The 15,745-nt window shown below is 45.5% G+C and overlaps 1 protein-coding gene and 1 long non-coding RNA gene across 4 annotated transcripts in view; one reads left to right on the top strand and one right to left on the bottom strand.

Moving 5' to 3' along the window:
* Positions 1-15,745, top strand: part of JARID2 (jumonji and AT-rich interaction domain containing 2) — a 261,062-nt gene that overhangs the window by 204,281 nt on the left and 41,036 nt on the right. For all 3 annotated transcript variants that reach the window (XM_038584207.1, XM_038584209.1, XM_038584208.1), the window contains one exon: positions 7,412-7,588. In XM_038584207.1, coding sequence (XP_038440135.1) covers positions 7,412-7,588 — 177 coding nt within the window. The remainder of the gene's footprint in view (positions 1-7,411; positions 7,589-15,745) is intronic.
* Positions 7,225-10,310, bottom strand: LOC111093972. Its single transcript, XR_005384351.1, has 2 exons — positions 10,169-10,310; positions 7,225-7,662 (listed from the first exon to the last, which is right to left on the bottom strand). It is a non-coding gene; the product is annotated as an uncharacterized LOC111093972 (long non-coding RNA).

The raw sequence follows: 15,745 nt of genomic DNA on the forward strand, positions 1-15,745 counted from the left end.
GGAAGTGGGAAGGGGTTACTTTGCATGAAAGTCCTTTGGGGAAGAACAAGAGTTCACAGTGGTGACCATTTCTCAGGGGCTGAGCAGCAGGGATGGTGGATTTCTTACAGGCCATGCAGTAAACATCTGTCCCTGTGGGGGTCTGTTTTCTGTTGGGGCCTGAAAATGGACACTTGTTACTGTAATTTACATGGATGGTGTACCCGGTTACCCTCTAGCCTCTCCACTCTAATCAGGTCTCCTTTTATTAATTTTCACAGTATGCATGTCATCCCCCAGGCAAGGTGACCCTGTTCAGTGTTCAGTGTCTGTTAGGATTTGTGGATGTTCTGCATGATGAAGAGAGAAAAGATGTTGGTATTCAGAGTGGCTGTGTGACCATGATAAAGCTACTTTCTAACTTGCTTCCACTACCAAATTTGATGGGTAGGTTAGGAGTAGGTTATGTTCTGCTGTATGGCGTGATCTGTGTGTCCATCTGAGACAGAGCCAGATGGACACAAGCCCTCCTTGTGTTTGGTTGGATATGTATTTATGTATGTTTGAAGCCATGTTGTATAGATCACCTGGGAAATACTTTAAAGGGAGGGTTCCCGCTGTCAATTAAAAGATCGTGTCTTCTGCTGCTACAGGCAGATCAGCGGGAGAGACAATTGTGGCGGGGGGGGGGGGGGGGGGGGGGGGGGGGGGGGAGGGGGCGGGGGGGGGGGTGGGAGGAAAAGTGGTTCTCGCTGCTGAGTCTGCTGCTGAGTCCATTGGGTTAGGGCTCAGGCAGGTAGGATACGTGCCCTCACCTTGGGGAAGTTCCTAGCTGTGGGATCAGATCGGCACAACTGGCTGCACATGTGCCTAGGCCTGTACCCAGAGGAGCACGCCCGAGAAAACGGAGGAGGAACGCATGGGAAAGACTGGCCCGGTGGTGAGCTGTCACCACTTCCTCCCTGTTCTTACAAGACCTTCATGTGGCTGAAGGTTTCCAGCTCTTACTTGGCATTTACTCACTCACTGCCAGTTCCAGAAATCTTAACTGTTGAGTTAGTTCACTTAGTTGGTTATATTCTCCATTCCTGTAGATTATTGTTCTCAATCTCCTTGATTTCCCCGTTCTGGAAAGCAGATGGGAAATAAGTTGCTTTTGTTCCTACCTACGTGAACTTACCTGACAGACTGATTTTATAGTTCTGAAGTTTCTGTCAGTGAAGTCGAGAATTGAGCCTGATGTCGTATCAGTGCTTTTGCGTACATGACCTCATATCCTTTGATAAGACCATATACCATGACACTTGGTATAGCTGAAGACCTCATCCTCACTGTGCAGACACACAAACCGGAGTCTCACAATGAATAGGCACGTGACTCCTGACTTCATTCTAGAATTTTGGATTCCATGGAGGGTCTTCTTCAGTGATTCGGATTTGCACATAGTAAGAACAGCCATCTCAGGACGGAGTCCCACTGCATAGGCAGCTCCTTATCCCGTGAGGAATTAGGGGTGCCTTTTGAATTGGGCCTTTGGCCCAGTGGGCTCTCCCCACTGCCCTACTGCACGTGTCCCTGGTGGTGCCAGAAATGGCTTTAGCTCAACGGTTTAAAATTTTATTGTAATTTTAATTACCCTTCCTTTAACACAAGTGGTACTCGTTTTCTACTGATAGAATATAGGGATGAACGTTGGGTCACTTTCCAGAAAACAGCACGTGGAAAAGCTGGGTATGGCAGATAATCTTAGGGCACCCAGAAGTGTGAAGTTTGGGAACTCGTGCTGTGAATTCTTCCCACCTGGTAAATTCTAAAGGCCGACCTGGAGGAGACCAAAGACACACTGCCATTCGGTGTGTTCTGGTTGTCCCACAGCCTTTTTGTCCCACATTCGGTGTGCTTGGTGTTCCCTGCAGGGGGAACCGGAGTATGCAGGATCGGAGACTTCCGATCTGTCCGGGTCACTGGCTCCTAGCCTGGCGCCTGCTGCGTACGTGGTGAGGTGAATGACCCCAGGCAATTGCCACCGCGGTTTTTTCTGACTCTCCCACGTAGGCGATTTGAGCTTTCCTCTATCTCAGGAGATCCGTAAATAACTATCCCTCTGTCCTTCCCCCTACTCAGCCCCTTCTAGTTCACGCTGAAGTTTTTGCTGTAAAATTTCATATGGTAGTGGGGCCTGGCTGCTTTTCATTCTATGTATGTATCCCCAAAAGATCAGTCGAGGAAATGCCAACCCAGTGGGCCAGCCAGGTTTATTAGGTCAAGCTACGGAATTTGATTCTCTAGCTAAATGACTGCGTGCAGGGAATCCCTGTAGGGTCTTTCCAAAATAGAACTGAGCTATGTTTAGCTTGTTAAGATAAAGAACTGGTCGGGGGAGGGAAGATAATGGGAAGGAGGGCTTGTATGTGTACATGATTATGATTCATGGAGAAGAATCCAATTTTATAGAAACCACAGCCCAAATTAGAGAAAGCAAGCTTTTGGATTAAAATGATTTCTGTTGTGGTTGTAACATACCACAGTTTGATTTTTGTCCAGATGAAAACATTTGGTTTTCACTTCAGTAAATATTGTGGAGACATTGCCAGCTAATTCTGAAAAGTAATGAAATACGGCTTTGGCAAAGCACACATGCATTCTGTACTCCCGATTCCACTTATCTGATCCAAGTTCAGATTTTTTTTCTACATTTGCTAATGCACTTGAATAATCAGAAGAGAAAAATCTGCCTGTAATTTTAAGAGAAAACTGTATATGCTCAATACACATTTATGATGTATTGGGTATAAAAACTCCCTCTCCTCTCCCCAAATATCCTGCACATTCCTTAAATCTTTGGAAACCTTCACCTTTCAAGAATTCCATCTCTAGGACTATAGTTTGTAAGGGAGACAGGCTGTATAATTCTGCGTGGTAAACTAGCCTTACTCTGTTGTTAATTAACATCACGGGATGACACTTGTCTCTCAGTGTGGTGAGACCACCCTGAGAACAGCAGGGCAGAGCTCAGAATGGAGGGCTGCTGAGTGCTCTCAGAGACCTCTGGTTTTCCTGTCTTTGCTGGTGGTGTATGGCAGGTGGCTGGTGGGCCCTGTTGTGGAAAGGGAAGATCTCTGGGAAAGCTTTTCTGTGTTGTCAAACCACCCAGCCCCCTATTCCCTGTCTTCATCCCGGTGGCTCCAGTCCTGTTTTCCTGAGCACTACACCCACAGTGAGCTTTCCCAGTGTCTGCCTCAAGGGACGTTTGGAGTAGAGAATTTTCCCTAATAAATTCCCTAGAGATGAAGCTTACTTCTTGTGTGCCAGGATCTATAAGTTGCTTTACTGTTTTCGATGAAAACATTGAAAGCATATGTACTCTTCTCTTTTCAAATGCTGACTTAGCTTTCTGTGGACTCTGCGTCAATATGATTATATAATACATTCACCCCTCTTAACCTGGCGAATGTTGGATAATTTTCACTAGTGATAAATAACTCAGACTGTGTTAGGGATTTTAAAATGCCCTTCCTTCATCTTTTTTTTGTGTCTAGCAGGTTCCTCTTTCTTTAATCAGTAAATTACATAATCGAGCTTGAATCTAGGCTAAGAACAAATGTGTCCTATGCAAACACCTTTAACCAGTTGTGGTTCCTTTTTGTTTCCTTTGCTTATATATGTAAAGTTGTTATATGGTTATTCTCCAAGTATAGCATATAACAGTATTTCTCTGTCACCTTGATTAATTTTAGCATGACATGAAATAACAGGATAATTTACCGGTTTTGTCTCCATGCGAATGAAAGCTCCTTTTGCTCTTGGCCAATTCCCCCCTGGTTTGTCCTGATCTGAATGCTAGCTTTGCAAATGGACATGCCAGCAGGGTCTTGGAACGATTCCATACAGCAGCCACATAGTGACAGAGTACCAGCTCTGTTGGGTTTAGTGTTTTCTACTTGCTTCGGTTAGACTATGAAGTTTAGTGAAATGGAAGAGCACGAGGGTACCCAGGAACATTCGGGAGGTCTGTTCTTCATGGGCAAAAGCAAATGGTTCACGAGGCTGCTCCCAGTGGATAGGTTACTGGTTGGCAGTGGCCTTGTGAACACAGGCCACCTAAAGGATGGTAAGGCCATACCCAGGAGGAGCTGGGTTGTGTTGAGTGGCACCTGCAGGGGGGAGCCTTGGTACAAGCTGAGGATGTGATCTACAGGCATCATTTTGCCTTGGAGTAATTGGCTGACATGTCCGCCCCACCCCCACCCCTAGGTTCATTATTACTGAGTATTGAGCCTTTCCCTTCCGCTTACCACTTCTCTCAAAAGCATTCCTTCCCTTTCTCATATTGGCCTCTCCGTTCCTCATCTGGTTTGAGAACCCATTGTTACCTTCTCTTCGATGATGCTTAGCCTCTGGGTCCAGATCAGCCATCCTGATGAGAAGCACACGCCCCTCTGCATGTATCACTGAGTTCCCGAACTCAGGGCAGGTGGACTCCTTCCCCACCTGACTGCAGAGCCAGCTTCCCCAGGACTTGGTGGCAGTTGGAGTTTCAGTGTGAGGATGCTCCTCAGAGACACCCTGTCCTCGAATTCTTTACATCTTAACCTGTGTCTTGTGTTAGTCTCTGACTTTCTTCTAGAATGCCTGGGAGGTTAGAGCAGTTGATTTGTATTTGCTGAGAAGCTGCCAGAACAGATGGATTCAAAAGATTGGTTATTTGCTGCCCTCGTGGAAGAAATGGCCCTATGTGCCTTCTTTTAGGAATATTAACGAAACTTAGATGCTTCTAGACACCTTCTCCATTTTAGTTCTTGGGAACATAACTGCGTTCACCCCGTTCTTTCAAAATCTTGAGTAGGAGGAAATGGGATAGTTGGTTCATGCTACTCACCCAAGGTTTGGGTGTTAAAAAATCCTCAACAGATTCTGTTAAGCGGAAGTTAACGCTTTGTTTTTCATATGTTGCACTTGGATTTTTAGCTGATTCTTTTTGAAACCTAGACCATGTTTATCCATGTTACTCCATCACCCCCAATCCCCCCCGCCCCCCAAGTGACTCCTCTATGGTCTTGGCTGCAGAGTTTGCTGCATTTCCTGCTGGGAGAGGAGACCCTGGAGGACTGGAGGGACTGGCTGAACAGCCCCACCAGCATATTCCTTCCCCTGCTGGCCCCTGGTGGGTGGTGGAGTCCACGGGGAGCTGCAGGCTCTCCACACTCAGGCTGTACTCAGGCTGGTCAGAGTATCCATGATAGAGCTCTTCTTCACAAGAAATCAGACATGGGTAATTTAATATGGAAGGAACTTGAAGAGCTGATTCACTTGTTCCCTCTCATTTTGCTGAAGAGGGAAGTTTAATGATTGAGTCTGGAGCTTCCAAGAATTAAAGGTCCTTGCTAGGTCTGTCCAAACAGCATGTAACACGTTGCCTTACGTCATGTTATATGCTAGGATGAGTAGGAGCCTGGCAAACAAACGTTTGTCTGTCTCATGAATGCTAAGGTATAGTTTGTTCTGCTTTGTCTAAAGTACTTATACAATTAGATTTGGTAAGAAAAGATCCACCAGGATTGGTTGACTACGGAGGCACCCACCGTGTACACAGCGGTGAGTGGTGAATCCTAATTGCCGACTCTGTTGGGGACTGGGAAGGGCACGGTCCCCTCTTTTCCTCGTCACTCTTGTTCTAGCCATGAAACCATTTTAGAACAAGTATAGGTATGTTGTTCCAGGGGAAATATGGCTATTTTTTTCTTTTTTCTTTGTCTGTAGCTCCTGGTTTATAAGAACCTTCCTTCCATTGGAAACCTTTTTTTTTAAAGATTTATTTATTCATAGAGATGCAGGGAGAGAAAGAGAGGCAGAGACACAGGCAGAGGGAGAAGCAGGCTCCATGCAGAGAGCCTGACGTGGGACTCGATCCAGGGTCTCCAGGATCACACCCTGGGTTGCAGGCGGCGCGAAACCGCTGCGCCACCGGGGCTGCCCTGGAAACCTGCTTCTAATTGGAAATGATCAAAGGGGAGGTGACCAAGGGTAATGACTTTTGTCAGACCATAGCCAACTCTGTTCTGCCATTTACATCCTTTTGGAGTTTCGTTTCTACCCAGTGCTGTGAGTGACCCACATAATTTTCGAGGTTCTTAAAACTCAGAAAAGGTCGTGACAGCAATAGAAAGAAGGGGGCTTGGTGGTGCCTGTGTGGTCTTTGCATTTCTGCAAGATGGGTATTGGATTTGCCACTTCTGCTCCCTGATACACGCCTACTCGTTCCCGGGTCCTTGTTTAATTGCGTGGCTCAGAAGCTGGACCAGGATGGTTTCAACCTTTGTGCCTGAAGTTAGAGATCTCCTTTGGGAAGGAGAGCGGATTGATCACTTGTGTCTTTGTTGATACACTGGAGTGTGCGCTCATTCGCAGGAAAGCAGGCCATAGGAGAAATGAATTTCACACTTAATAGTTCTACTTGGTTGTAGCTCTCCCCAAAATACTTCATGCTTAAAAAGATTGGCGTTGTTGCTAGAAATTAATTTGGGAGATTTTCTCTGGAATTTTAAGCAGCCCCTAGTCCTAAACAATAACCAGTGAGTTGAGGGATCTTCTAAATTGTCACTGTTTGATAAAGAAGGGCTATGCTGTGTGTCTCTGTAACATTGAGCCTTATCTTCTGGTGTTGCTGCTTTATCTTAAATTAAAAAAATGAAACATTTGGGGGCATGAGTAGAAGATTAAGGTGTAAAAGGACAGGGATGTGAGGTTTTTCTCTTAGGAGGTTTTTTATTTTGTTTTTAAATCCATGTTTAGTCTTGTGTTGGAATTTATTTTAATAATTTTACATGCTATTAACCTGATAATGATATCAAAGTAGCTTCGAAATGTACTATGATTTTTGGTGATCCACATCTCTTATTCTCCTCAATGTGAATACAAGACCGTTATCTTATAAAGGAAATGTCATATTCTGCTATTCTGCCTGGTGTGTCTTTCATTTTTGAATTCATTTGCTTAAATTCATGGAATCTAGTAGGTAAAATGCATGCCTCAGAATAGTCCCGTTCTCTCTTCCTTGACGTTGTAAGTAGGTGTTTTTAATATTACTGATTTTTCCTCCTCCCTTGCTTAATTCACTTCTTGGTGGTTGTCAAAACTTACCCCCCCCCCCCCCCAATGATTCATATGAGATTTAAAATTTTTGATTTGTTGTGTTTGGTGGATGGCATCATCCTCCTACTGGGGGGGATTTTTGCTTGAAATCCATTGAAAGGACACAGATGGAGTTTTATTTCCTGGGGGATTTTGAAAAATAAAAGTGGCAGTAGAAATGAACAGCTTTGTTTTATCTGCTCAGGCATGAGGATTTAGGTTTGTACCTTAATAAATGTCTCTACGTGTAATGCCGAGGACCCAGGCCTGTGCTCACAAGCCGTCTTCTTCAACCCACCAGGTTCTCCTGCGCTGCCCAACAGCATGGTATATTTCGGAAGCTCTCAGGACGAGGAGGACGTCGAGGAGGAAGACGATGAGACGGAAGACGTCAAAACAGCCACCAACAATGCTTCATCTTCATGCCAGTCAACCCCCAGGAAAGGAAAAACCCACAAGCACGTTCACAACGGGCATGGTAGGTCCATTCTTGATTTGTGGTAAAAAATGCTAGCATCTGCAGCTTGGACCGAGAGAGCTGGAATAGGTCATCTGTTGAGATAGAAAATGAAGATGAAGGCTGCGTAGCTGGTTGATGGGTTCTGGACATTTCTGTAGATGCCAGGCACTAGCGGGGCAAAGAGGTGAGTACAATCCAGTGCAGCTGAGTATGTTCTAGATGAACAGATGGTTAAGACATGGATGTGGATATTCTTGCATTGTGGAGGCGATGATCAGTCCTGTAAGAGCTGCAGATAATGGGATTTGGAAGAGGAAGAGATCACATCCAAACAGGGATGGCCAAGAAGATCTCTTGGAAAATCTTTTGTCATCACCTTAAAATTACTGCGATTTTAGTGGGTGAAGGTCACGTAAAAAGAAAACCATTACTGAGCATGTGGAATCAAGTAAATGCACATATGTTATAAACCAGGCTGATTTCCCCCCCTTGAGTGCTACAGTGTGTGGGAGGAGGACAGGAATGAATATCAGTGAGGAATCCACTTAAGTCAGTTAGCCGTTGAAAATGTTCAGTGGCTTTTCAACAAGAAAGTGACTTAATTGGGGTTGTGCTCTGAAAAGATAGAGCTGGTATCAATTGTGAGGATTACATAAAGTGAAGCTACCTGAGGAAGCGGGGAGCATATGAGAAGGCTGGAATTTTAGATCATGGCCTGGCCAGAGGTAACAAGGTACCGGGAGTTCCTCATGGCATTATAGCTGGGAGAATGAGTGGGTGGGAGAGAAATGTGGCAGGAGTAGGGCTGGTAGGAGGACTTGGACCCACCGGGAAAGTAGGCAAGAAAAATAGGCCAGGGGAGGAGAGTCAGGCATGGAGTTTGGGGACCAGGAGGTATTATGGCCATTTTCTGTTAGGATGCAAGGTGTCCCATTCATTTAGGGCTCAGAGACCCCTTGAGGTAGCCAGCCCCTGTCAGGGGCAGAAAACCAGTGCTGTCAGTCAGTGATGGAGGCAAAGGAAGATGTCTCCTTCTTTCCCTCCAGGGCCGTGCACTGAGCTCCCATTGTGTTTTTGGATTTCATGGGCAATAGAGGCTCCGGCCAAGCACAGGCTAGATGGGATAGGGAGGTGTCTGGCTTTCACCATTGTTGAGCATATCTGCTTTGTCATTGTAACAATTATTTGTCCTGCCTCTTGATTAGGACTGTGTTTAGGAGGCCTGCAGGTATAGTAGAGGATGTGACCCTCTTTTTAAGAACTTAAAGTTGGGGAGATGAGGTTAATACTCGCAGTATAGAATACAAAATGATGACCTCACTTTGTCTAACCTTTGAACAAGGTTCCCCCCTGCAGCTGTGATCCTCAGGAAGTCTTGATAGTTGGAAGAGAGCTATGGATATGGGTTGGAATACGGGTGTAGGTATATAGATCAACTTGGCCATGGCCATTCATGAACCATGGCATGTGGCCTGGTTGTGGGATGCTTGTCCCACCTGTGTGTTGGGACATTAGGACAGGATATTACTCTACAGAGTCACAGGGAGTGGCTGAATGGAGTTGATAGCATGCCCTGCTGGTCAGGAGAAACAGTTCCAGTGTGGAGAATGGGAACCGGTAGATGGTCTTAGATGTGGAAATGAGATAAAATTAGATCAAGTTCAGAATGATTCCTTCAGTAGGCGAGCTGTCTGAAATGAAAAGAGAGATGACGGGTGTTCAAGGAGCCCAGCCAGGAAATCACCTTTGGGGACGGAGGAGGGGCTAGACGTAGGGAACAGACAGACAGTGGTTCACATGAGTGCAAGGGCGATTGGAAGCAAAGGTGAGCAGCTTTTCACTGCTGCCTGGAGAGCCAGGGCTGGAGGTAATAGAAAAGGAATTAGGAAGGGAGGTGATTTGGCGGTAGTTAAGAACTTTATTATCTACCGAGTTTGCAGCGATGGTGAGAGAGAGAACTCCAGAGAACATACTGGAAATGTATCATCCTGGAGCTCCTGGCTGGTGGAGTCAGAGGGGGGTGAGCTTTCTGAGGTATAATGGAGCTGGAAAGCAGACCTCTGGGGATTTTTTTTGTTGTTTGAATTCTTGAGATGGTATTTTCTGTTTTTACTTTTGATTTAATATGAGTTGAGAGTAAATGAACAAGACATGAAATTAGACTCCTCTTGGTTGGTCTCTGTGTCCATATGATAGAAATATATTTCATTAAGATAGGATATCAGAGTGGTTCCTTGATACTATTTTATATTCTCTCACTGTGTTGGGGTGGGTGAATTCATCCATCTTTTAGGGTTTCTGGACCCAGTTCCAGCATGGGCAGGTGAGTTTCCCCTTTCCTCCAAAACATACCATCAGTTCTTGGTCATCATCAGGGCCCTGAGAATTAAACTCCACTCCAACACTGCCTGTACAGAGATTGCATCAGATTCCACAGGTGAAGGGCTAAGTCCTGGAAGACTGCCCCTCATCCCCCCTCAGATACACCACGATGTTACATGGACTTCTGATCCACCAGCTACACACTGGAGGTTCTAGCAACCTCCCCTCAGGTTTGATTGTGTTAGTGTGGCTCACAGAACTCAGGGAGACACTTACCTTCACTAGTTTGATAAAGGATATGATAAAGGATACAGGTCAAAGGCCATTTGGAGGCTGAGGTATGGGGATAGGGCACAGAGCTTCCACGCCCTCCCCATGCCCACCACTCTCTGCATCTCCGTGGTCTCCTAGGCCAGAAGCTCTTAGAACCCTATTGGGGTTCTATGCAGGTGACATCATAAAGTCATGATTGACCAAGTCATTGGCCATTGGCTGATCCTCGTCCAGCCCCTCTCACCTTCTCAGAGGTCAGGGGGTTGGGGCTGAAAGTTCTAGTCCATTGCTCACATGGTTGGTTCTGCTGGTACTTTCCAAAGGGTCCCCCCACTAAAAATAATAGAAGACCTCAGTATCACTCTCAACGCTTAGGAAATTCCGGGGTTTGGGGAGCTGTGAGTCAGGAATCATGAGTGAGAGCTAAATTTTTTTTTAAAGATTTTATTTATTTATTTGAGATACAGAAGAGAGCACGAGTTGGGGAAGGGGTAAATGGAAAGAATAACCAGGTAGACTCTGAGTGGGAAGCCCAATATGAAGCTTGATCTCATGACCCCTGAGATCAGGACCTGAGCCGAAACCAAGGGTCGGACGCTTGACAGACTAAGCCACCCAGGTGTGCCCCTCCAATACATATCTTAATGACCAAATATAGATTTCTTATAAATCACACCATTGCAGTCAAATCTGGTGAATTAATCCCATGTCTGCTTTTCCACTTGCAGTTGGGTCCTCACTTCCTTCTTTTCAGCTTGCTTGAACTTGCTGGTTCACTAGGCATTTTTCTCAATGATTCACCTTCCAGTGTCAAAAGTTACCCTCATTCACTGTGCACCGAGCTTACTGTAATTTCTTTTTTCAAGATTTTATTTATTCACAAGAGACAGAGAAGCAGAGACAGGCAGAGGGAGAAGCAGGCTCCCTGCAGGGAGCCTGATGTGGGACTTGATCCTTGGACCCTGGGATCATAACCTGAGCCGAAGCAGATGCTCAACCGCTGAGCCCCCTGGAATTCTTTTTTCACGTGAGCTGCAGAGTGTTGAAGGGGCAGCAGATACCTGGTTGCATTGTAATGTTTCATGAAGGTTGAAGATGAGGTGAGGGAATTGAGTGACCTTTTCTGAGGGAAGCAAGTAATGACCACGGTCACTGCCATTAGGAGTCAAGGAAAGAAATGTACACTTATCTATAGATACACATATCTGCATGTATACACAGAGTAGACTTCTGATTTTTTTTAAAAGTCAGGAGATTGTTCTGTTTTAAATAGTTAACGTGTGAGTGAAAATTACATTGTGGCCACTGTAAAAAGGGTTTTAAGGTTCACTTTGGAGATTCATGTGTTGAAATAATCTGGGGTTCTTTTTGTATAGGGAATTTTAAGTCTCTCGGATAGGGGGCTGTGGGGGGAACAGTGTGTGTCTTTGGACGTAGTGGAGGGGGTGCCTGAACTGAGCACCCACACACCCCTTACTGTCTTTTCTGCTTGTGCTCTTGCATTCTCTTCCTTCTTCCCCAACTGTGCTGGCTTCTCTGGAGATACAGTGCAAGATAGAGGGGCAACAAGGAGCCTGCCCAAACCAGCTGGGCTTCACTAGGGCGCCAACTGCGCCCATTCCTAAAGACACACTTCCCACACTTTCCTTGATGACACTTGTAGAAACCAAAGGTGCAAGGCCCATGATTTCCTCTCTGCATTAATTCTAATAAATGCTGGTTCCTGTGCATCTACTTCTGATGACTGTTTTCTTCATTATGGATCCTACGTACATCTCTCTCTTCTTAAAATTGTATTTCATATAGTGTGTGTGACTGTGTACTATAATCTACAGTATATATATATATATATATATATATATATATATATATATGTATTTGTTTTCTAGGGAATGAAGTTTCTTTTGGGAGGAGGACAATTAAGACAAAGGGCCCCCACTGTGAAGTCTCCCAAAGTGGTTGGCTTACAGCGTTCATTAGATTGAGTTTCCTCCATGATCAACTTGTCCCCCCAACCTCCAGTCCTTTGTCTTTGTGATTATGTCAGTTTTTGAGCTGGGAAGGGATCAGCTGCAGTTTCAAAGGTTTGCCTTTGGGTTCAACTCCAGTAGAGTCCCAGAGCCCATTGTAGTGAGAACCCATGATGCTCTGTACCCACCTAACAATGGGGGAGAGATGTTGGAGAGAGAACTGTGGGCCCAGGTGATCTGTCCTTGTGTGTAGGGGTCTGCCAGATGGCAGTCCCTCCTGCAGGGCCATAGTGTTGTGTGAAGCCCTGGCCTCATTCATGGGGTTTCTCAGTATGGGATGTGCTCATTTCCACAGCAGCCACTCCTCCTCTGTGGGCATTTCCCTCTGGAACTCAGTTCTCTTGCTCTTTGGTAGCCCCATAGAAAAGTAGGAATTTGTATTGTGTCTGAGTTGGTACTGTTGTCGCCATGGGCTTGGAGACCTTCCACATCCTTTTATATTCTAAACAAACATGGTTGTTAGCAAAGTTATTCTACGGTGAGGTGTTCAGAAGGCCAGACACATCAAACCAGAGGTACCACTATATCATCTCCACTATAACCTCTCCCGCAAAATTAGTTTGTGAGTTGTTGGCAAATGTGAACGCCTGTGAGTGTTAGAGAAAGATCTTGTTTGCTTATTTCTGAAAATGTTGTATTTGTGGAGGATTTGGAAGGGAGCTCTGGAAATCATTTCACGGGGGAAGTGTTGAAACACAGTCTTAGCCTTATTGAGGGCAAGATCTTGCCATATTAACTAACAACTTACAGAATTTTATGGAGTTAATTTTTGTGTCATACATAAGTTTAACTTATGTACACATAGAAAACATGCAGAAGACCTTGCACTAGTTGTAGTGCTTTTGGAAGATAACCGAGATAAAAAAGGAATCTGGACCTTTCCCCCAAGGAGCTGATGGTATGGGACACTCCTTGGAGAATCCATCAGAAACTACGACATTTCAGGCTCTTCTGCGTGTGTTTTTCTGATCACACAGGCTTAATGTCTGGTCTGTCTATGCCCTCCTCCTCTTTGTCACTTAGTGTTTCTCACTCCCTTGCTGTTTCTTCTGATGTGTCCCCCTATTGGGCCGTGCCATCTATTTTATGACTTTGAGATGCCTTCCTCACATCCAGGTTCAAACATCCTCCATAGAAAGGAGCCGGTTCGGTACCAGCAGCCAAGGTACTCAAGTCTTTGGACTCTATTACGAAGTAATGTTCTGTAGTTTCTGGTATATGTTTGACAGGGTTTGTGAATTTTGTTTTCCCTTCTTGGCATCTGAGCACCAAATCTTTTGTAAGGTCACACGGAAAGACAACAGAACCAGAGATTTAGCATCAGGGAACCCTTTAATGCAGACAGCCGGGCCTTCTTTCTCTCCCTGCCTCTCTCTTTCCCAACCTTCCTGAAATTAAGCACTTTCCTTGGCACAGGTACTCAGTGATCACATTTGCAGTTTGGAAAGATAAACTAGGACAGCGTTTTGAGGGACAGGTCGTGCACAGCTTGGAGGCAGAAATAAAAAGAGACCCGTTGAGAGATTGCTCACCTAGTGCTTATGTGAGCCTGAGGTTTTCATCTAGGTGCCACAGGATCGAAATGGAAAGGTTGCGTTAGGCAGATGGTTGACACACGGGGATGGCTGGCCTGTTGTCAGTGGAAGTATAGATGCATTTGGAAATGTGTGCAGGTACGTTTGCTGTCCACCTGTGATGCTCCGTGGGGCATCCTCCTGGGGAAGGGCTGTGAGTGGATTAGGTTGAGTTCCTACTCTGGAGTCACCCTGGCTTATGCCAGCTGAGTTAAGTCAGCCTTTGACCTTTCATGTTGATGCGGTAGATGCAGCAGGAGGAGAGAAAGCACAGTGCTCCCAAGCCCAGGCTTCGGCTTGTGACCTGCTCGGCTTTAAGGTCTGCCAGCAACATTTGCTAGCTGCCTCTCTTTGAGCAAGTTTCTTCACCATTTTTTTAGCCTCAGAGCCCTCATCTGGAAGAGGGGGAGCAAGTGAGGTCTGGAGGTTCTTCCTTAGCTGTGTATGTAGCCACGTTCATAGTTAGTGGGTGATTTCTCTGACTCATTTTGGTAGGTGGTCTCACACATCTGCATTTCTGTGTAAAGATGTGATTTGAGAGCTGTTTCCCAGGCATGACAAGAAGACTATAGAGGTTTCAGGACATGTTTGTCTACATTATCTCCATCTCCTGTACATGCATCCTTGTGAAGGGGTTGGGGCGGGGAGTGGTCTTGCTTTACGGTAGAGGACATGGAAGTTCTGAGGTCCTAACACCTATCATCATAGGTGGCAGGCAGATTGCAGCCAAGAGTCGAGGTTTTGGAAATGCTGCCAGCCCCCTGCAGGATTCTGCATCAGGGAGAGGGGAACATTGATGTTAAGTGATGCGCAGTCTGTGTTGTGATGATGGAGGTGACTCCTGTCTGGTAGGCAGTGTCTGAATGCCAGCCCCACCAGCTGCTGTCTGAGGTACACAGCTCTGCTCTGGTCTCCATTTGTGCTGCCGCTTGGTTGGCTTTCGTGTCCTTGGCAGCCAAATGATTAAAACTTAAACGGTGGCAGTGCTTTTCTGTGAGGCCAGTGGAAGGGAGGAAGTTGAAGCCAGCCTCAGAACGGTACGTGCTGTTAGCAATGGTCCTCCAATTTCAGGTGACCCAGAGGAAGATGAATGGTTTTGTTGAAAAAAAGAAAAGTCAAAAGAGCCCACAAGTAAAAAGAAAAAAAAAAAGAGAAGTCCTCTTTGGAGAAGGCCAGTTTCAGCCAATGTTGTAGAGGAACATGGGGCTTTCTCTCTCTCTCTCTCTCTCTTTCTCCTTCTCTCTCTCTATCTCTCCTCCCTTTCTCTCATTACCTGGTTAGGTGAGCTGCCTCACCCTATCCATTCTCCATCCTCTCTCATATTAAGGAGGCAGGTGATAAGGAAACCACCTGCCATCAGCAGTTTATTAAAGCAAGTCCTGGTGATGATTGGGAGTCTGTCCTCAGGCAGGAGAATGTGAAGATATTCCTGCAGGCACAATTTTCCACAGTAGAGAAAGGAGTTCGCAATACTAGAAGCTCATCACTAGCTTCACCTAAAAGCGTTCCAAATAAAATGTAGTGGTCGTTGAAAATGGAATATTCAGCATTGCACAGCTTACCCAGCCATTTCTACATAATTGGAATTATATTGTAAAAGCAGATTGCCCATCACGTGTGTGTTCTTTTTTTCTCCTGTTCAGTTCCTACAAAGGTCTCTATCAGCATCAAATAGTCACCAGGAGCTTCGTGTTGTGCCTCTTGTAAAGATAGCTTTACAAGAATGAGTTCCTGAGGGAGGCATTTAACTTCTCTAATTCTTAATTTCCTCTTCCATGAAGTGAGTAGGATAGAGTAGCTTAGCATTCGTTTGTTCATTTCTATCCCAGCCTTAAGAACAATGTAGTGTACCTGTCTCCTGTCTAGGGATAGTCACCGTTGGGATCTCTTATAATGGCTGGTGGGCATTGCCATGTGTTCAGGTGGATGGACATTTCCGAGATAACACCTCTTTAGCTTGGTGACGATCCCTAACT

This window comes from Canis lupus, chromosome 35 (genome assembly GCF_011100685.1).
Source record: "Canis lupus familiaris isolate Mischka breed German Shepherd chromosome 35, alternate assembly UU_Cfam_GSD_1.0, whole genome shotgun sequence".
NCBI classification, from domain to species: Eukaryota; Metazoa; Chordata; class Mammalia; order Carnivora; family Canidae; genus Canis; species Canis lupus.